Genomic DNA, 22468 nt, shown 5'->3' with positions numbered 1-22468 from the left:
ATGGATGGAAGTGCTGTAGAGGCATTCCTCCTGAGAGTGTGTGAGAGTTGATGTTTGAGCTCTCTATTGATGAGACAGTTGGATCAATGTAAGGTGGCCAGTAGTGTCTGAGAAAAGAGGAATTGTGCTCCCAGCTCCACTGGCTGCAAAAGTACACTGTTCACTGAGTAAAAGAGGCACAAAGGTGACCAGCCCATATTCCTCCAGATATACTGTAAATATCTGCATTTAGGCAGATCAAGCTTCTTATTAGGCGTCAAGTTTAAAGCAGAAAGCATTGTTCAGGTCTCTGCAGTCCATCCTATGGGATGTCAGCTGCTCTAGGATGGTGGTGCATGCAAAAACACTCAGATTTCACAGTGCCTTTTTCAACAAGGGGAACATCACATTTCATAGAATCATAGAATGATTGGCTTAGAAGCAACCTAAAAGCCCACCCAGTTCCAACACCCTGCCATGGGCTGGTTACCTCCACCAAATCAGGATGCCCAAGGCCTCATCCAACCTGTCCTTGAGCACCTCCAGGGATGGGACATCTACAGCTCTCTGGGCAACCTGCAGGATTTGGTTATTACAAATGCTGCTGCATTGAAAGCTTTCAGCTGAAGCTTTAAACAGGCAAAGCAATGCAGAACAAAAAAATGGAAGGCCCATTGGTTACAGAGGGTTATCTCACTGATTTAATTAACCTCTCCTTCAGTGGATGCTGTAGCTACTAAGCTGTGAGAAAGAGCGCAATAAAGTGCATTGTATGCCAACACAAGTGAAGTACTAGATTGAAGAAATCATCATCTCTGAGGTCAGACAACACTGAGTGTAAAAGTATTGAGGAGCCATTTTGTAGGGTTAAAGGCCTGTATGTGAGTGCTGCACCACCGTGGAAAATGAGATTGGTATAAGGTAGGTAAAATAAATGCAAGAATTTGTGTGCACACAGGACGAACAACAGAACCGGGTAACTCAGATTTTGTCAAGCACTTTGGAGACACAATCTAGAGTTTTCAAGGTCTTCCAGTGCACCTTCAGTAGCACCATAGCCCTTTTATAGGCCATTTTAACACATGAGTTTGATTGGAGGCTTTGATTGGAGGTCAAGATCAAAGACCCAAGATGGACAGACCTCACAGCTTGCTTGACAAGGTTGATCGTCCCCAAGGCTGGGCTTGGAAATGACCTGTTTTCCTTACAGAAAAGGAGAACACTTCCTCCTATAAAGACTATCAGCACTCCTTCCCCTGAAAGCCCTAAGGCTTTTGATGAGGGGCAGACCACAATGAGCTCACATCAATGAGGATGTTCACTATTCAACCAATTAACAGTGACCATTTAATTTTTTTCCAGAGCATACTTGGACCTCACGCTGGAAGTACACCATCCTGCTCTCTAGGGCATCACTCTTGACTCTCTGCTGGGCTTTCCAGAATTTCAGGACTTGCATTAGCCACATATATGGGTTGGTTCCAAGACAAGAGGTTAGGTATAATGCTGAAAGAGGCACAAGTGCTCTAACAACCACAGAAATTAGACTGTTTTCAACAAGTGTGAAGAAAGAGGAGCACGCTTCAAGTATAATTTAAAATACATTTATTGTTTCATTTGTTCTGGCTTTTTTGTTATACAAAGATGTTAAATAACTTAAATACATTCTTAACAGTCACTCAGAATCAGATTTATACCTACAAGCTGTACATATGAGGTAGAGAAAAATAACTTAGGCTCCCATAAGACAATGGAAAAAAAAAAAATAAAAAAAAGAAAATAAAAAAAAGAAAAATACTAATCCTTCATGTTAGTATTCCCACCTCCCTTTAAAAGGAAATTCCATCCCAAGTGTGCAAAACAAATCCTAGACTTTACATTCAAGTCTCAATGGCCTGGAGACTGGGGAAGGGTGGAACAAGGCAAAATTCCCATCTGATTTGGCAACTGCTCCTTCAATGGGTTCATGCCTAAGGGGAGCTTAACAGGGTTTTCCAAGCATGACCTTGCTTAGTCCTGAGTTCACCTCCACATCTCTACATTTTATCCCTGTTTATCCTGTTGTCAACTGGGAGAAACTGGCACCTTCACATTGGCCAAAACACCTTCTTGAGTTGCCTACACTGACTGCAGACAGAGCCAGGGCAAGATTTCAACAACTTCCTTCAGTAAAGGGGGATGATTTCAGTCCAGTTGCAAACATCCTACTACACCAAGTGTGTCAGCACCTCTCCTGACTGTCCTGAGCAAGCCCAAGATGAATGGGAAAATTTGGTGAGGGTGTTCCATCAGGTCCCCTTGTCACACGCTGATGAGCAGGGGTTTGTCCATTTCTGAAAACACCCAACAGCAAATGACAAGATGTCTTGTTCAGATATATCCCCTGCTAGCCTGCTGAATTTTCATGTGTCTGGATCGTTTATGGTCTTCACTTTCACTCTCTTCACTCACTGACTGTAAAGAAACAGTTACAGGAAACCCATCATGATGCCAGAGCTAATGTTTAGACACATTCTCTTTCCTGGAATCTGTAAAAAGCTTGGTCAAATCCAGCCTTCCTTAGTAGCAATGGAATTGAAAAGGTTATCATTAATAATATTTACGGAACTAAGCTAGATTGCTTTAGCAATGACCAGACTTTTACAGCCCTGATCCTGTGCCCTATTGAGCCTCCTCTGAGTTACACAGACAGCAATGGTCATAAAATGCATTATTCATTTTGCAGGAAAATACTGCTCTCCAAAAGTCATCACCTAGTTAGCATGCTTAAAAACAATGGCTGGAACAAGACGACCCTGGAAGCCAGACTCTGCCTACCAGATGTGCATGCAGCAGCAAAAAGATGGGAACGCAGAGCTTCACTGCACCTGTTTTAGCAAGTACAGTATAGATCTAATTTTACTGCAACAGCAACCAAGGAATTTTTCACAGGCACTATAATCTGCCAGAAAATTACCTTAAGAAGCATCTACACCATGAAAGTACCCTTGAGAAATCTGTCCCTTCATCTGGATTCTCACCCAACCCTACTATGGCCAAACCGACCTAATTTCTTCTCATACATTGGCTAAAGTAGGGCAGCTGAAAAATGATTAACAAAGAAATTCAAGACCTGGGATGAAGGAAGGCAGAAGTGGATGAGCTGGACAACCATGAATAATCCTCAGAAATTGTTTCTCCACTCCCTGGATCTCCAAACCATCTCTGGAAAACAGATGCTCCATAGCTCATCCCTTGCTTCTAAAGTTGAACAACAGGCTTCCTGAACTGCTCCAGCTCCCCAGTTTTACATTCAAATTGATGCAAATCACTTCTGTTAGATCAAGCCTTGAATTTGGTCCTCTCCTTTTGAACTTCCCACTCACTCAGGTGCTTTCTCTCCAGCTACCCTTGCAGAATGCATCCTTCCCAGACCAACTGAGATCAGTGGCAAATATTTAGTTACTGCAGATAGGATTTCCTCCCTCCAAAGCTATGCCAAGACCAATAAGCACAACTAAAAATCAAAAGCTTGAGGTTTCAGGGTAGGGTTTTTTGTTGGTTTTTTTTTTTCATTTTAATTGCAAGCATCAATTCTGTTCATCTCCATTATTCATTTTCAGTGTCCATAAAAAAAAATCCCCTTTAAACATGTCTCATTTCACCAAATGGAGTCTTTTGGGAGCTGGAAGACAATGAGAATGTAACGTTGAGGATTCGTTTTGCACATCTCCACATCCAATATATATGAGTCAGTCAAAAGAATAGAAGCTTGTTAAAAAACAGATGACGGGTGCAACAATTATTTGTGTGGGGTTTTTTTTTTTTATTTCTTTTAATAGAAAATTCTAATATAAAACAGCAAACGTTTTCAGTTTGCCTTGTTTACAAAAATATTATATATATATATATTTATATTTCTGACATAACTAAATGCACTATTCAATAAAAATATTCTTCCATCAGCTAACTTCTCTTTAAAAAAAAAAATAATAAAAAAGTTATATAAATAATGGTTGCACCCCCCTCCCCTCCCCCAACCCAAAACTGATCTTGCAAGTCTTGCTGGATCAGCTCAGGAGAACCAACACTTTGACACTTTTGGGGGATAGGAGGTGAAAGGAGATCAGAAGCCACAGACCTCCCCTACACCCATCTATCCTTCTCCAGTTACATTTACTGCAAAAATCTGTTTCTCGGGGGCAGAGAGGGGGGAAGAAGAGAAAAAGTTGCTTTGCACTCGTTTGTGGTTTTGTTTCGTTTTTATGAAGTGATATCATGAAAGATTCCCAAATCGACTCCTATAGTAGTTTTGCAAATATGAGCAATTTCATTGAATTGCACTGGAGATCCAATGGTGTGGGGGTAGAATTAGCCTCTCTGGAAAAATCCAATATGAAACAGCTGTAGCCCAAAGGAAGCAGTCAGTGTCTGACAGAGGCCTTCAGGGTTTCCTGCAGAAAACCCAGACTAAGATCTCAAAAGAGTTTTGAGCAGGTTTACCAATATTCCTTCTACCTGCTCACGCCTCAATGCCACTCGAGCTCCATGGGATTCTTCCAAAACAAGCTTTTTTCCCCAAATTCTTTCTTCAAAGATAAGGCAAACATCGGAAAATGCTGGAGTTAAACATCCCCCCGTGCCACCCAAGGAACACACACAACAAGGTGAGGGGAGAAGAGGAATAACCCACATATGTTTTACCACCCTAGGTCAAAAGGCCAAGAAGACAAGTTCTCCTGATTTCAGAGTGTTAGTACATTTTATACACTGCCTATACATTTAACACATGTGCCTCGCTACTATTTAGTCATTTATAATTATTTCTTTTTAACCACAGGAGAATAAACCTCGCTATTTACAATATACAACAGGCAAGTAATATATCCACATTAACATAAATACAATTTGTTTGTTTTTGTGTGTTTGTTTTTTTTTTTTAATGCTTTTTTTTTTTTTTTTTTCATTTGTTTGTTTGTTTTTAGGGTGTTTTTGTTTTTTTTTGTTTTTGTTTTTAAATACTTACAGAAAGCATCCAGGCTTCAGTGCGTGAATTATAATACACAGAAGAGCTCTTTCACTCAGTAGTTCATTCACTCTTTGCCTCGTTCTTCTAGTCTAGCTTTGGCAGCCTGCTCATTGCCCACCCATCTCTCTCCCCCCTAACACACCATGCTACCCTACCCCACAGACACAGGTATTTTCTCTACAATGATATCCATGCCAGCTCTGCCCTCTCTTCTGCATCTAGGGACTCATTCTCCTCTCACACCAGTGCAATGTGGAGTTACTCCAGCGAGGTCAACGGAGACAGAGACACCAGTGAAAAGAAGGAAGATGAGGCCCACGGTTTAAATACAACAATAATAATAATAATAATTAATAATAATAATAATAATGCACATAAGTTGTGGCCCAATATTTAACAAAGAACAAATATGTAAAAAAAAGAACTGGGCCAGAAATAGTAATTCAGATCCACAAACCCTCATGTTTTGGGCAGGTTTGGATCCAGCCTTACTTTGGAGGGGAAGAGCTATCCTAGCACACACATACACACACACAAAAACAAAACGAAACGAAGAGTTTGCACATATGCACATGTGTGTGTGTGCGTGCGAGAGAGAGGGAGAAAGAATTTAACATAATACCACATTGAAACCATAAGAAGGTCCTTCTGAAGGGCTTTAAAATAAATAAATGTTCGTTCAATCTTTATATATTTATTTATGTGTCTGCATGAGCGTAGATACATACTCGCATGCAGACACTGAGTAATAGGTTTCTAGTCAGTTTGTTTTTTAAACCATTAGATAAACTGCTTGCGAGTGACTTTCAAAGAGGTGCATCTCCCAGAAGCCGTGAGACCTTCCTCGGATGCTCCACCAGGCATCTGTCATGGTGGAAGGGACAAATACTGTGTGTGCACCACTCCTCGTGTGGATTACTCCTTCTACAGCACTACCACAATCTCCAGATTTGTACAGCAAATAAACAAATATCAAAAAAATAGCCAGTATGCTTTACTTTGCAGGACCACAGCACTACTAAAAGTAACCTCCTGTCCCTCCCGAGTTCCCTACCTCTAGATTTGATGCCAATAAGTCAGGTTGGGCTGCAGTTATCTGTTACCAAGAAAAAAAAAAATAACCTTTTTTCCTCCCAGTAGATGCACATAAACAGTTTAAATATTAGTGGCTATTGTTTGGGGAAAGAAAAAAAAAAAAAAAAGAAAAAAGAAAGTTTAAAAAAAAAAAAAGAAAAGAAAACAACACAATGCCTTGAAAAATAATGGTCCATCTTGAAAAACTGCTCTCTTTTTGCTTGGCCAACCTCTACTACTACTTGAAAAACTCCACCAGCTTTCCTCTTTTGAGAACCAGATCAATGGTCAGTATAAAATGGGTGGAAATTGCTACTACTGGACAATCAAAAGCTGATATAAAAATACAATACAATGCCCTCCGCTCTCCAGTGTTTCCTCAGAAAGCTTTGTTGAGGCATTCATCAGCCACTTCCAATCCCAGAAGCACTTTTATATGACTAACAGATATTATAGCATCAAGTCCTGGATTGAAAATATCCTCTTCAAAGGGAAAAAGAACTGCTGAAGATTGTCATCTATTTCACAGCATCAGAGCAATCTACCTCTGCAGTTGACTTCTGGCTTCTCTGGCCACTTGCTGGGTTGTCTTTGTGTTGATAAGATGTTCCAAATCCAACAGTTGGTTACCATTTAGCAACTGTATTTTTAAAATACAGTTCTCAATCTAGTGGTTAAAACAAATCTTAAGGTCATAGGGTTATACAGCTTGTGTCATGTACCAATGCTGTAGTTAAGAGTAAATGGAATGATGACCTAGTAAAAGAAAAGTCAAATCCTCCAAAGGTCCGATCCAGTCCAAAACAGCTGCTATACAATGCGAGACATTGCTGCATTCCAAGATGCACTGGAATTTCTCTTGTCCTCCTCAAAAATACATGTCCAAATTCAGCTGACATAAGACTAAAAAGTTCCAGTTTAGATTTCTGAAGCAATTTCCACAGGGTGAATTCAATCATTAAGAGGTGGGAAGAGGAGAGAAAAATGCCATGCACAAAGGGAAAATAAAATTATCTAGTGGTTTGTTTGGTTGTTTTTTTAAATAAAAATTAAGACAGTGATAGTGCTGAAGGAACTGCATTTGAAGAAACTGTATGAAAAAAAAATAAGACGACTGAAGGACTGAAGGGGACAGGCACATCTGGTATCATAATGTCTTCCCAACCTCTTTCTTGGATATATTGCCATCTGCAACATGGTGGACCCGACTGTATTTAGTGATTAAAGCACGTGGATATGGAGCTGTCATTAAAAAGCTTACCATCCAAGTGGGCCTCTTTGTCAGAGCCTTGTTTGCTGGATGTGCAGAAGTGTCATTAGAGGAACAACCTCTACAAGGGCTGTTTTTGCTTACTGCACCCTTCCTTCTCCTCAGCTTTAGAAGAGGGAAAAAATGATCACTTCTTGTGTCTTCATACCTTTGCATTCAAAGCAGAAAGATCTTTTTTTTTTTTTTTTTTTTTTTTTTTAATCTGTCCAGCTCTCTAAGCCGCTGGGTAAGCTTCAGGAATAAAGCAATATAGGTTAATTATTCCAGAAAGAATTAATCAGCTCAGAAGTTTATGGAGGACTGATGAAACAATCATGATGTTCCAAGGAGAAATGATCCATCCAACTGCATGGACGACGAAGGTAAAGGTCAACTGGTGTCTAGCCCCAGTGTGACAGGCACTTATTTCCACATGGTTGGACCTCATTAGAATTCAGTCTACAGGAAAAAAAAACAAAACAAAACAAAACAAAAGAAAAACAAAACAGCAACACAGCTGGGTCACCTGTACCCTACAAAGTGCTTATGTCTCAACATAGCTTTCAGATCCCAGAAGGTCAATCAAACCCTGTTTGTCTCCATATGTAGTTCTCATAGATCGTGATCGCCCGCCGCCGAGGGTCGCCATCGGGCAGATGTGTCAGTCTTTACAGGTGTAAACCTCCTCTCTCTGGGTGCATTGCTTGCATTCCACGTAGCAGCACCAACGGACCTGGCACTGGCACGGCCGAGTGACCACCCGGCTCTGCGTATTGTGCCCTCGCCCACAGCAGATGCTGTCACAGTTCTTGTCTTTGTAACATTTCCTTCCCGAAGTCCCGGGCGAGTATCTGCTCATCAGACAAAAGCTTGGGGAATCGTCAATGTAGACAAGATCCGTAGTCCTTGGGATTTGATCACTGTGACCGGGGATGGATTTCTTGGGTGGGGAAATGTCTCCTTCCCCCGTGGCCTCGTTGGTAGTGCTGCCCACTTTGAGCGACGTCTCGTACTTCTGCTTCAGCTGCTTCCCTATTTCGTGGAATGGAGAGAGCTGCCTCCAGCACGTTCGGACAGTGCAGGACCCAGACACACCGTGGCACTTACAGGTTGTCTCCACACCAGCTTTGATGACCTGCAGACACACACATCCCCAAAAGAAAATCAGTTAAGGGGGAGAGAAATCAAAGCATAGAGCAAAAAAAACAAACAGAGAAAAAAAAACACGTTTGTTAGAAGAAGACTTCTGGAACATAGGAAGGATGACAACACAAAAACCATCTGCTGGAAGAAGACAGAAAACACTCTACACTCTTGAGAAGGGTCTCAGTTTCCAGTAATGACGCCTGCCAGAATACTGCTTTACATGGCTAGTTAATGATAGTAAATACTAAAGCATTCAAAGACTGTTCAATACTGACATTCATCTTACACAGTCAGGGATTAATATGTATTTTAATGCCTATTTAGACATTTTAATAGGAACAAGGAGTTAAGACCAGGAGTTAAACTGTAGCAAAGGTGAGTTGCTTTCACCAAGAAAACGATGAGAGTGCTGCTGGAATCCCCACAGAGAGGCAATGGCACTCCAGAATGTGTGTGTGTTGTGCACACAACACACATCACCACCTTAAACCCATGTAGCTCTGAATTAGCATCACAGGCTCAGTGGAAATACACTTAAGCTGTTACGAGCAACAGCAAGGCATAGCATCCCACCCAGTTCACTTCATCAGCAAGGAAAATCTTCACATAACTGCTAGGAAGAGGAATTTGGCTTCTCACACAGCCAGTTTCAAGGGCAACACATAAGACCTAGGTTGCAGTGAGGCTTCCCCATCATATAGTCCCAGCAGGGACTATGACAGGGCTGATGGCCTCGGGGAGGGCTGGGGGAGCAGAGCCTCCATTTCTGCACAATGTCTGTAAAGAATATGGGGCAGACACCCAGTAGAGAGGTAAGGGGGTGTTAAACTTTCAGTCCTGGCTATGAGAACAGACCTCATGCACTAAAGGTTGTACTACCTACCCGATCCTGTATACACAGAAGCTGCCCCACATCAAGCATTAAAAAAAAAAAGAAAAAAAAAAGTAATAATACAATAAAAGAATTAAAGCACTTAGTGCTGAGGTCTTCAAACTCACAGTGGAGAAAAGAAAAGTATTAAATCTCTGGAAAATGAAGTGGACCCTCCACATCAGTACTGCTACGTTGAATTCTGTCTGCTCATACCTCTTGTCTGCAACTATTAAGGGCATGGTTTAGTTTCAAATTCTTTCTTAATATATTGGTACTTTAAAAAAAAAAAAACTTTCATATATATATATATTAAGAATTATCTCACAGATCTCTATAGGAGGAAAATAATTTGTTCAAGATATCACGAAGCATGTGGGACTTGCTTCCAAAACATAAGTCATTCTACATATAGGAAGATGCCCAGACCTTGCATGGGGACATCTTGCACAGAACTAGCACAAAGCATAAATACAAAAGGAAGAACCTGTGGAACTATGGTATGTGGAGGGGAGAGGAGGGAAATAGGTCATTTTCAACAGAAGCAGCAGCATGGGAAGGAAGCACAGTATCAGGAAGGGAAGAGGTGAATGCAGGGAGTTATTCATTCATTACTCAGCTCAAAAAGAGATGATACCAGCTTCCTAGATGCCACAGAAGACCATATGTCCATATGCCAAATGATGCTAAAGAAGTACCTTTTTCAAATGAGGCTGCAATAAAGATACTTGTTGGCAATAAACAGCATATCCATCTTCTTCTAAGTGGCATCTGGATGGTGTTGGACTCAACAATTCTTATGGGTCCCTTCCAATTTGGGTTATTCCATGAATGCTTTCCCTGACCTTCCCCAGAGAAGGGTTTACTCCTAGGACTAGTCCATGGGCAACATGAGAGCAGGTATGTTAGGACTGTCACAGATAACCTGTATTTTGCCCACAGATTATAAACAGATATTTATAGATCTCCCTCCCACCAAAATCGTTCACATTTTGACTTTAAATGGCTGAAGGATAACCACCCCTTAAAATAGCCACCTAGAACAGAGTCTGTTTTATAGAGTTGCCTCCTGTCGAGGTACTGCTGAGAAATGCCCTACAATGGGGCATCTATGGTTTCTAAAGAAGAAAAAAATCTCCCCCTCAGCCCATTATGGCATCTGCCTACATTAAGGCCTCATGACAGCAGAGGACTGGCTCCAATCCATTTCCTGACCATGCGGTTCTTAATTATTTGGCTACATGAGTCCTGCTGAGCACCATGTACAAATGTGCAATAGGTCATGGACTCAGAGCTGGGGTCTGGCCCAATCCTGATATTACAGAGACATTTTTAGAAAGACACTATGCATAATACGTCCTTCAGCAAAGCCTGGCCAATGGTCACACTTCATTCCTGTGACAGCCAAGACCTTTTCAAATGCAATCCAATAATACACAGTAGCATTCAAACAAGTGATGGGTTACAGAGAGAGATGTGTTACTGCTTATAGTACTCAGCTGGGCCAGCTTGGTTAGGGGCTTGTCACGCTTTGCGTGCCAAAGCGTCTAGCCAACTCTGCAAGAAATCCCACAATGTTAGACAAGAGCGTACAGAACACATTTCAACACCAAGAAAAGAAAGAAAAAAAAAAAAACAACACAACAAAACAGCAATCCTCATCCATGTTTTCCCTCACATAAAGTCACATTGCACTGGTTGTCCAGAAATGAGAGCTGAGCTCATGTGAAACAAAGCTCCTATACCTGATTTCACGCCCAAGCCATCAGCAAAATGGGCAACATTGCTGAGATACTTGCAGAAGGGCTACACACTGCACTTATTCTTCTGTTCAGGCTGTTCTCAACCCTCTTGCCACCCCCAGCACCCATGTGCATCTGCTCCACCTGGAAAAAGAGATGAATGCCATTGTGTAGAGATGGGAAAGCAAGCAACCAAGAAGACTTGGCTCAGCTGGTACCCGCAGCCCTTGGCTGGATTTAAAGCTGGGTGAACAAGGCGCAGACATGAAATGAAGGGTGGGAACTCAAACACAGGGTTATTCTTGTCAAGAGACACCTCTCCAAAGCTTAGTGAGAGAGCTAGCACTCAAGGCACGAATACCAACAGGTACCCAAGCAGCATATGGGGCTGGCAACTGTGGCACGATACGTGCTGGAAATCCACATTCCAATGGAGCAGCAACTAGCAGGTGGCCTGAGACCTTCAAGTAGGAATAGGCATGTCGGTTTAGGCAGGTTGGTTTAGACATCTAAATCACAACATCCAACCAGGGTTGACCTCACCAAGGCAGATATCCGGCCTACATTTGAGAAACATCTCTCAACTCCCAGCCGATCCACTGGAGCCAAGGCAGGCAGGGCAGCCTAAAGGGCAGCAGACACCTTCATGGGCTCAGCTGAACATCTCTTCAGGTTCCCACGGCTGTGCTGACCACATTTCTGCTCACTAACAGGAGCTCTGGAACTCTGCTCTCAGGGAAGCACATAAACTTAGATATGAGAACGTGTGAGCAGAATCTCATCCTCAGAGTACAATTCAGGTGTCTAAAAATTTGTATCTAATGTTACTTTAGGCACTGTAAAACATTGTACTTTGCCACCAGCTGCCTCTCCAGACATATCTGCCAGGGCATCTCAAATTTTACTAGGTGCATATATTTAGGAAAGTCTTTGGACTTAAATAGCAATGAACAAATCCCCTAATGAATAAGTCCATTCTTTCATTTTTCCTGGCCCACTCCTAGCTCTTCATCGACTTGTGGCTGGAAGAACGTGGGTGTCATACACTGATGGACCCAAGTATAAAAAGTTTTCATTGTCTCTATTCTCATGAATGCACCAGCTCACAAAATCCAGCATGTGGGTTTTCATATGGTCACTGTGCAAGCGTGGTGCATCCCAACCATCCCATAAAGCTTCTCCATGAAGGGCAGGGAAGGGCTCAAGAATGTTACAAGGCAGTTATAGTGAAAATCCTAGAAAAATATCTTCCCCAAACTGCCTCCTCTGCTGCTGTCAGTCACAATCCAGCTCCTCAAGGCAATGTGTGATGGAGAACTGCTGCCTGCAAGCACCTTGCCACCCACCAGCCAAAATGAATCTTGGCAAAGCCTTTCTATTTCCCATCTCATTCCCCAGCTTCCAAAGACTCTCCACCTCTTGTTGAATGGTCCTATCAAAAACACTTAAATCCAGCTCCTACTTACAGGACACTTCGACCTTGTGAAATGCCATCACTTTGCTCACAGCAACACTGGAGCACTAGGACAGGTGGGTGAATGTCTACACCATGCTTTCAAACCTGGAGGGATTTCCAGGCTAGAATAATTTCACAGAATCATAGAATGGCCTGGGTTGCAAAGGACCACAATGCTCATCTAGGTTCAATCCCCCTCCTATGTGCAGGGTCACCAACCAGCAGCCCAGGCTGCCCAGAGCCACATCCAGCCTAGCCTTGAATGCCTCCATGGATGGAGCATCCACAGCCTCCTTGGGAACCTGCTCCAGTGCCTCAACACCCTCTGTGTGGAAAAACTTCCTCCTAATATCCAACCTAAATCTCCCCTGTCTCAGTTAATTCACCCTTGCCACCAAAAAAAGTCTAGGATGCAGAAGGCAGAAAAAGACTAACACAAGCTTAGTGACATGGCTGAGTGGGCATGGTGGAGATGGGTTGATGGTTGCATGAGATGATCATAGTTGTCTTTTCCAACCATAATGATTCTATGAATCAAGGTAGCTCCTCTTCTCTGTTTGAGTCAGCCACACAGTTCAGAGCCCATCTGCCTCCATCCTACAGAGACATGAGCCTCTCCTACAACACACACAACATCACCACTTATTAAGCAATCATGTTTCATCTATACAATGCTGAGCAGCCGTGTGCATGCTTGTCACATGTATGTATCAGCTTAAATCCAAAGTGCCAAACATGTCATGCCATGTCTTAAACACCACGGCAACCGCACATCAGCAGAGTCACAGCAGCTCAGAAAGGAGGAACAATACCCTGGGACATTTAAATCCTTATCGTTTTATATGCTCTAGAAATACTCCACTATGAAAATGAACTTGAATAAATACAACCAGTGGGACAGGACAGCATCACACATTGAAATTATGTCCTCCCACTCTGAGCAAGCACCTGCTCTGGTAGTCTCACAAATAGGATGGCAGTTTGGGAGGAAAATAAAGCTCTGTAAGCAAATCAGTTTGTTTGACTTGGGAACAAAAACCCCCATTGATCTTGTCGTGAGAATAGCAAATACTGACAAAAGCACAATGAGGAAAACAATTATGATACAGCAAGACTGGACTGTCTTTATTGGTGCTTGTTGCTCTGAGGAAATTAGATAGCACCGCAGGACCGCCTGCCCAAATGCCTTTATAAGAGCCATAGGGAAAAGGGATCACAGCAGAGCATTGCTATGCAACATGTAATCCTTCCTCACAACAATGGTTTGCTACGAAGGTCAGACTAAGTGCCCCTGTAATGATCAGTCTCAGACATGCTGCAACACACAATTTCTCAGTGTTTTAGCTGAAACGCCGAGGACAGATTGCCATTCATTCCCAGCTGGGTCACGGGGCTCAGGCAGTGGTTTTCAGACAACTCTCGTCTGGGCAGCAGCAGTGCGAAGCCGGGACGCGGCCGTGGGAATTCCTGGGTTAGAACCGCGTCATGGCTGGGCTGCGGCTGCGGGGCTCCAACCCATTCGCCATGGTTTGGGGGAGAGGAGGGAGCTGATGAACCTCCGTGGGGTTACAGTGTGCCCAGGGAAAAAGCCTGCCCTCCGACAGCGCTTTGAGGTGCCTCCATCCTCGACATACGTATCCTCCTTCAATTTAAATAGGATTAGTTATTGTCTCGGCTCAAATATTGGTGTTTGTTTTGGACCACAGCCACCATCCCCATTTCTTCTCAGTGCCCTTGTCGCTTTCCAATGATCTTACCATTGGGTGAAGTACAAGAGTTTCACAGATTGCTAGCATACTTTTTTTTTTTTTCTTTTCCTTTCCTTTTTTTCCTTCCTTCCTCTTCTTTCACCTTTTATCTTGTTTCAAAAAAAGCCCTTTTTCTGAGCCTGTCCTCAAACTGCTTTTTCAGAATTTGTGTCCCTTACCACCATTCTTCTCACTGCAGTGTTAATGAAATACCAGTTAAAACACAAATGTATAAGAAACATACAATAACATAACTCTTCTTCAACTTGAGCACGTTAATTCTTTCCCCAGCTGCATTCTTATTTCACCTGCTGAGAAAATTCTGCATAAACAACCAACTGCCATTGCTTATGGAACACAGCAAATGCTTTCTTCTAGGGTGTTGATCCCAAAGCCTTAGAATGACTTTGGCTGAGCCAATCTCTACCTGAAAGAATCACAGAATCATAGAAAGGCCTGGGTTGAAAAGGACCACAATGCTCATCCAGTTTCAACCCCCCTGCTGTGTTAGTAAGTTCAGATGGATTTGCCTCATCAAAAGGAACAATTATAACACTATTTCTGAGGGTACTGGAAAACTGTGAGATTACAATTGAAAGTACCTGTTCAACAAACTCCAGAGGTTGACTGGAATCATGCTTTACAGTGAGAACCATACAAGATATGGTTGGAGGTGCTTGCAAACACTGTCTCTGCAACGGGAGACCAGGGTGCCAAGCTGCACTTGTGTGTGACCTTTAGTGAGTCACTTAATCTTTCTGGGTCTCAGTTTCCCCTCTGTAAAATGGAGATACAGCAATGAAGAGGGTGGTGCTCTCTGATAACACGATATGTGATACTTCATGAAGTTCCTCAGACAGATGATAGCAGGGCAAACATCCACCTGATATAGAGAGTCTATCTCCAGAGCAGGAGGCACGCTCAACCCTTGAGGTCTCTGCCAACACTGTCTTAGGAGAAAAGCCATTCCTTGCACGGACTTCCAAACAAGCAAGCCAAAAGCAAAGCAAAGTCCATGCACCTCCCACCAACCTCTGCAAAACATCCCACATGGTTTCAGAGATGCAGGTGTAACAAGCCTCAGGACAGGTCTGGAGCCCTGCAGCAACAAGGGCGACAAAGATGCTTCCAAAACTGTTTCCAAGACTGAAACATGCAGGTCAGTATTGTGTGAAAACAATAAAGGAAGCTTCATGAAGGGAAACAATTTTAAAGGGAGATATTGCCCAAAGTGAGACTTTTAAGGGAAGAATTTTCTCGTTCCCCTTTTCCATCCTCACATAGTTTTGCACTGAACACCCGCAGATCCCAAGAAGCCTTTGGTTAAACCCCTGACTTTAGGGTCCTGAGGGCAAAGGCTTGCTTGTGTCCCTCCTTCTGAAAGTATAAAGGAAAAAGGGAATGAGAACATGACAATTTTTTTTTTTTTCCCTTGGATAATAGCAGCCGTCTTTAATAGTGCCCCTTGGATCTGCAAGACATGCTTGACCAGACATACCTCTGGAAGAGGTCAGCACTCCTGGGATTAAGAAACTTAGCAACGCTCCAGAGAGGGAGTTGGAAAGTCATGTTTAATGATACTTTGCTGAGAAACTGGGCAAATTTAATTAAAACATCACTTACTCGAACCCAGTGGAACTAATTGAGTGCTCTAATATTCCAACTTTTCATTAATGGGTTACAAAAGAGGGCTGCACTTGTGTGTACAAGGGGGGAGGGGGGGGGAGGATATAGAGAAGAAGAGAGCCTCAGCAAGGCTTCCTGTGCTTCATTTAATATAACCAAGAAACTTCACTGCTGGCAGCGGAGCTTTAATGCAGTTGACTTCTCTCCCCTCCATCACCCCCATCCCCTTGACACACACTCCACTCCCCCCCAGCACACATCCTCTCCACCCAAGACCTCTCGGAAAGAATAGCTGAATGAGCGAGAGTAGATTTTGCAAAGGAAGGGAAATTGCTTTTTTAATAAGTGGTCTATTCAGAGCTCCTACTTTTCAATAAAGAGAAGGCTGGAGAAGTCTTGGTCTAATTACCTCATCCTTGCGCTAGACAAGCTCGCCCTTTCATTAGCACTTGAGGTCATATCATATAACTTTGTAAGCCATCATGGGCACAACATGTTCAGTGATTATTTCATTGGTGGTGGCAAAATTATGGCTGGCCCATCAAGGTTGTTAAAAACAGAAGTAAAATAATAATTAAATGAGAACTTCTACCAAGAGACACTAAAACTAGGCGGGATAGGATAATGTCACCCTTCCAGAAAGATGCAAATTGTTTGCTAGTGTGACACCATGGAGAAACTGCCGTCTCGACCAGGAGGGAATAGTGTTTGTTGCCAAATAAGTCTATTAAGCACAAGTCTCTTTTTTTTTTTGCTGGGTCTCAAGGGACTATTTATACAATTTGTCATGGTTGGGAGTAATTAGATGGGAAGGGTTATATGTTGCTACGAATCACTGAGAGACCACCAAGCTTGTGCTATATCTTTGATAGATATTCCTCTACCACCATCAAACACACATACCCCCATGCATACACTGTACCTACACCAGCGTGGGCAGGCACAGCTGCAAGCCCTGTAGAAAAGTACTGGAAAAGAAAGTCTCCTTGTCCAATGCCCAGCACAAGCCCAAACAGTCTGTAGCACAGCCAAGGTTTCAGTTCACGCCTGTATGGTTTCACGAGACATAAAATCTGAGGTTTGGTTTGAGGAAAAACAGTGGGTGCTGAGCAGAAACTCACGAGTGCTTGTCTCTACCTCCTGCTCCATCATCAGCTTCCTAAATGACCTGGGAAAAGGCACTCTGTGCCTCAGGTTCCTGCCTGAAATCATCATTTCTCGTGTGGACAGTGAAGACATTAGAGGCTGGAAGGCTATCTTTCTTATTTAATTGGCACTCTGTTCCGAAACAGCACAAAGCAAAGATATTTACCCTTCTTCTGTTTGGCTTTGGATTCACATCAAATCAAAAGAATATGATCTATTACCCAAATAAACAAACTAGATTGCTTCAAAGTAGTTTAGACCCTCGTAGTCACTAGGTGAGTATCTCCAGATATGCAAGAGTTGGAAAGTCTGTAAGAATGCAGTCAGCTGATGGGCAACTTCATTGGAGAAAAAAGAGTTGAGGACAGATGTTGAGTTTCATATTTAACTCAGTGTCTTTATCAAGGAAAATGCCAATAATTCAGCCTAGTACTGCATGCTGGGCAACTCTCAACTCCCATCCCAACTCCAAACATCTCTGATTGTCATCTCAATGACACCACGCTGTGCCAATGCTTTAGATCCACATATCTTGACTATACAGACATATGTTCTCCTGATCATTAACCAACACCCTGATAAAAGCTTCTTCCTGAAATCAAAATTCCCTTGTTCTCTGCCTGGCTTCTCAGTGCAGCTGTGAGCCTGGTGAGCTGCTTGGCTTGCCTCTCAACCACACTAAGGTACAACTAGCCTAGAAACGTAAGCAGAAATCATTTCAACTGCCACTGCAAATAGGCAAGGCAAAGCCGTCAGGCAGCAATACCAGCTTGACAGCACGGCGTGGGTGGACAAAAATAGGAATGCTGGATCACTGACCTGCAGCAAAGGTCTTTGACTTGGATCGCCATGAGGGCTCTCAGTGTCTGGACAACCGTCACAACTGTTACTCAGCTGTTTAGCTGCAGATATTACATTAGTGCTTAGAAACCACTGCCAAAGACCAGGGCCTGACTGTGCCAAGTAAAGTGGAGGCAGAGGATGCAAGAGACTCCCTGACATCTCCCATTGCCCTGGGATCTAAATCCCAGTGGGATCAGGAAGAAACTCAGGCATCATGAAGAGATTCCCTCTCTTCAGTTCATCCTTGGAGTTCCTTTAGCTTAAAACCACATGGAGAGTGGAGAACAGAGCTGACAACCAGGTATGCCTAACCAAAATCCAAGACTGGGTCTTGGCTCCATGTGGGCATCCTCCCTGCAGTAGTGGGATGGAGAACACTGGCAGTTAGATCAAATCCCTTGGGAAAGTTCATCAGTCCCAGCAGTGCTGGAGGGGAGATGTATATGGATTTACAAAAGCATTCCCACAGCACCTAAACTTTCATTTGTGTGGTTTCTGATGAGACTCTATTATGTGAATCTGGAAAAGGAGTAGAGCAGAGACATCTCATAGCTCTCAACAGCGTGAAATCACAGCCCTCACAGACCACCTTCCCCATATTCTGTTCCAGTTGCTGCACAGCCAAGCCCAAAGAGTCTTTCCTACAGGATATGCCCTCAGAAACAATCAAACACAAGGATTAAAACAGATTTCATCACTCCGCAGAGCCTGTTTCACACGCCAAAGAGCTGCAACAGGAGTTCAGAGGCACTGAGCCTCTTAATCCAGATGCAGAAAAGCTGTCAGCCAAAGCCAGACACCAAGTAAATCCAGGATATTTCTAACCCTGATCTCAGCGCTGTCTGGGAGCATCTGGTGGTGGGGACAGGGGGAGACTTTTTGCTGGCCAGCACGCACTAGTGGCATTCTTGGGGCATTCAGTGCCCCAACTCCATTGCAATGAATGTCATTTAATGCATATGCACAGGAACAACTGAGCTGGGGTGGTGATTCCTAGAATGCACAACTGGCTGGGCAGCGTTTGCCTGGGAAACTGGAGACCCAGGTCCCCATCTCAGCCTCAACCCTCCATCCAATCACACGGACAATAACAAGGCTTGAAGGCTATTTATAGCCTTACAGTATGTTCCTCTATGAGGTCGTTGCAATGAAACACTGATCCTAGGCACCTGTGCTGGCCAATCTGAGCGATTTTCATGTGCAAGCAGCTCTAGGTTAGGTACCTCCAAGTAATTGATGGGAGAAGGTGGAAAGCCCCTTTCTTTCCCATCTCTTGTTGGGATGAGCCAGCACACAATTTCTCCTTTACAACACTCAGGGCAAAGCCTCATGGGGATAAGCATGGGTTAAAAGAGCAGGAAACCCTCCAGCATAAGGATAGGAGGAAAGAAACAAAACAAAACAGACTGCACACCTGAGTTCTCTCAGCTGCAAACACAGCATCTCTGGGTGGAAGGTCAAAGGGATTTTTAGGACTGGAATCAGTCAGAGAGGAATAGCTCTGCCCTGGTTTCCCAGCAAATATTTGTCCACCAAGTTTTAAAGAAACTTGCCTATGGAGATGCTATGCTATCCATGATCTGCAGCACTGCTTCAAGGAAAGCATCCCTCAATCTCCACCTGCAGTGCTGCAGAGTAAATCCTTTCCTGCCCATCGTAACTTGGTACAAATTTAGATGACCTGTCTTGCCATCCCCTTATAAGACCCACTTCTCCCTGTGGAAAGCCAGCAATCTTTCTCCTCGTCTCATTTTCCAGATCTGAAAAGTTCCTTTTCTTTCCTTCTGGTCCCTCGCCAATCATTTGAAGCACAGTGATCAAAACAGGGCATAGACCTAATCGGACTTCACACCTCCTGCAGAAGGCACCACACATTTTGCATCCAACAACTCACCTTCATGCCCACGAGGTTATTGTGGAAATCCACCCTGGCTCTCAGGTCCTTGTTGGGCTTCCTCCCCAAGAACTCCTTGACAAACTTGTTGCTGTATTTCAGGTTGTCACCGCAGCCACCCCACTGCCAAGCCTCGCGGTTCTCCAGGTCAGGAGCCTCGTCACAGGTGCAGCGCTCCATCCGGCCCGCGCTGCACGCTTTGGCCATAGCGTGTGTCAGCCCTGCAGAGGAAATGGCGTAGAGGAAGGCCGTCTCCTTGAAACCTGGAAGGAAAAAAGAGGCTGCTATAATTGTGGCTGGAGCAAGGATTTTATTTCAAAGAAAGGAACCAAGGAACTATGGCAACTGAAGTGAAAAAATCATGACAAGGTTTGAGCAATGCCATGCTCTGTATCACTGATAGTAGAGAAGACAACGTGATTCTCTACATGGTAGAGAACAGGGAATGATGGATCATAGAATGGCTAAGGTTGGTAGGGACCTGAAAGTTCACCCAGGCACAAACCCCCCATCCAGCACCCCACTGCCATGGGCTGGTTGCCCCCCACCAGGTCAGGCTGCCCAAGGCCCCATCCCACCTGGACCTGAACATCTCAAGGGATGGTGCATCCACACCCTCTCTCAGCAGCAGTGCCAGGGCCTCACCATCCTCTGAAGAATTTCTTCCTAGCATCTAACCTAAATTTCCCCTCTTTAAGTTTATTCCCCCTTGTTCTATCACTATTAAACCGTGCAAAATTTCAGTTCCCCTTCTGCTAATAAGCTCTCCTCGAGTTCAAGAAGGCTGCACTGAGGTCTCCCCAGAGTCATCTTGTCTTCAACTAAATAAGCCCAACTCCCTCAATCTTTCCGCTTAGCAAAGATGCTCCAGCCCTCTGAGCATCTTCCTGGCCCTCCTCTGGACTTGCTCCAACAGCTATGTTTTTCCTTCCTGGACTGGGAGCCCTGTGCCCAGACACAGTACTCCAGCTGTACCTCATACGGGCAGAGAAGAGGGAGACAAATGAGGTGGCACAAACCAGGATTATAAACAAAACCACACATTTGTCGTTATGTGGTTGTCGCTCTGCAATCTCTGCTTGAAAATAGGAGTAGGTAAGCAAGATCTGGACAGTCCATGATGGTGTCATCATCATGGTATGGCAGTACTGCTACTAAGGGGCCACCAAAAGGAAGGAACCTAGCACAGATTTCCAGTTTGATGACTGGGGTGGAAATCATGAAGGCTTTCCTCTCCTCCCAGAAAAAAAAATCACCAAGATTTAATCAGGTCCAACAAAATTGTTAACAAAAGGCACACAAGGGCTGGAAAGCAATTAGTACTCAGCCTGTCACCCAAGGCAGTACCTCACAGACCTGAAGAAGCATTTGGACCTCAAACTTTTCATGTACAACCATTTTCTTATACCTCCATGCTCACTTGCAACAGCATCTGCCTCCCCCCAGTGGGTAAACTGAGGCCAAAAGAGACCCATGATTTCAATACAAATGATAAAAGACAGAAATAAAAAAGCAAACATGTCAGTATTTATAGCTCCTCATTCTCCGTCTATGGAAGCAGTAAACGACTGCATATTTGAGATGCAATTCCAGAACAGCTTTGGATCTAACTCAAGAAATCCCCCACTCAAAAATAACACAAGTGGATGGTGACAGTAGTGGATATATCTGTAAACTAGTGTGTCAACCAAGGACATGCAGAGACACTGCCAGGTCATTTTTGGAACTGGTCCTTGGGAGGATCATGATAGTCCAAGTGGGCTCATGGGGCACTATCCTGGCCCACCCCCAGAGCCTGCCTTCCCATAGAACAATTGGATGCACAGGGTAGAACTTCAGCAGAAGAAAAAGGAAAGTCCAGTCCTGGAGAAAGAGGTCCTGTTTTGGCTCAAAACACATTGCATTAGAAATTGTCCAGCACTCCTACTGTTCACCTGGAAAAGAGCAGAAACCCTTTCCCTCTCAGGGAGGAAGACAAAATAAAACAGGATTGACCCCACACTTGCTGGGGACACAGAAAAGAGTGATTAGCTTTGAGAAAGCAAATTTTTTTTTCTCCCATTCGTTTTCCCCCTTGAAGTTACACCATGTCCTCCAGCACACCAGAAACATCTTCAGCATCACAAACCGTCTCAGTGATGGCAGTTAAGGAATTCTTTATTTAATTCAAACCACAAAAACCTGTGGATTTGAGGACCATCAAACTCTGGGCAGAAAACACCATCTGTGCAGCTCCCATCTTTTATTGGCTAGATTCAACTTTTTCTCAGCTAGGTGCTAGGAATGCCTAAGAGTGATGCTACCAAGCTTCTGTGCTTGCAAGTTGTAGAACTGCTCTCCTTCCACTACCACTACTGCCCATGCTGCAAAATGGAGAGGTAGCAGCACACTAGCAGAAAGTCCCTGATGGAGCAGTGCAAAGAGCCAGGTGTTGTGAGCCTGAGCTGCTGTAATTAGCAGCAAAGAGCCAGGCGTCAGCCTGAGTTAGCAGCTAACGCGGATCCACAATCCGCACCAAGGCCTCCCAGTTGGGAGCGCTGACCGTGCAACCTGCCACCACACTGCATACTGGGTTTGACACGGAGCCAGGCTTCCCTCTGCCAATCCCCTCATCAGCCTCAGCTCTCCTCCTCCCCTTCTCCATCACCAAAAGCCCACAGATGCCCAGTGCCCATCAGCGCGGGTA

At 43.9% G+C, this 22468-nt stretch overlaps 1 protein-coding gene across 1 annotated transcript in view; it reads right to left on the bottom strand.

The window, feature by feature from the left end:
* Positions 1 to 3548: 3548 nt before the first annotated feature.
* Positions 3549 to 22468, bottom strand: part of WNT9A (Wnt family member 9A) — a 54298-nt gene continuing 35378 nt past the window's right edge. The window contains exons 3-4 of the mRNA XM_052695106.1: positions 19783 to 20045; positions 3549 to 8445 (exon numbers count right to left, since the gene is read on the bottom strand). Of these exons, the coding sequence (XP_052551066.1) occupies positions 7972 to 8445; positions 19783 to 20045 (737 nt within the window). The 3' untranslated portion in view covers positions 3549 to 7971. The remainder of the gene's footprint in view (positions 8446 to 19782; positions 20046 to 22468) is intronic.

The sequence above is a fragment of the Tympanuchus pallidicinctus genome, unplaced genomic scaffold (assembly GCF_026119805.1).
Source record: "Tympanuchus pallidicinctus isolate F22 unplaced genomic scaffold, pur_lepc_1.0 scaffold3, whole genome shotgun sequence".
NCBI classification, from domain to species: Eukaryota; Metazoa; Chordata; class Aves; order Galliformes; family Phasianidae; genus Tympanuchus; species Tympanuchus pallidicinctus.
The sequence above is the reverse complement of the archived record's forward strand: the minus strand, read 5'-3'. Positions and strand labels throughout refer to the sequence as shown.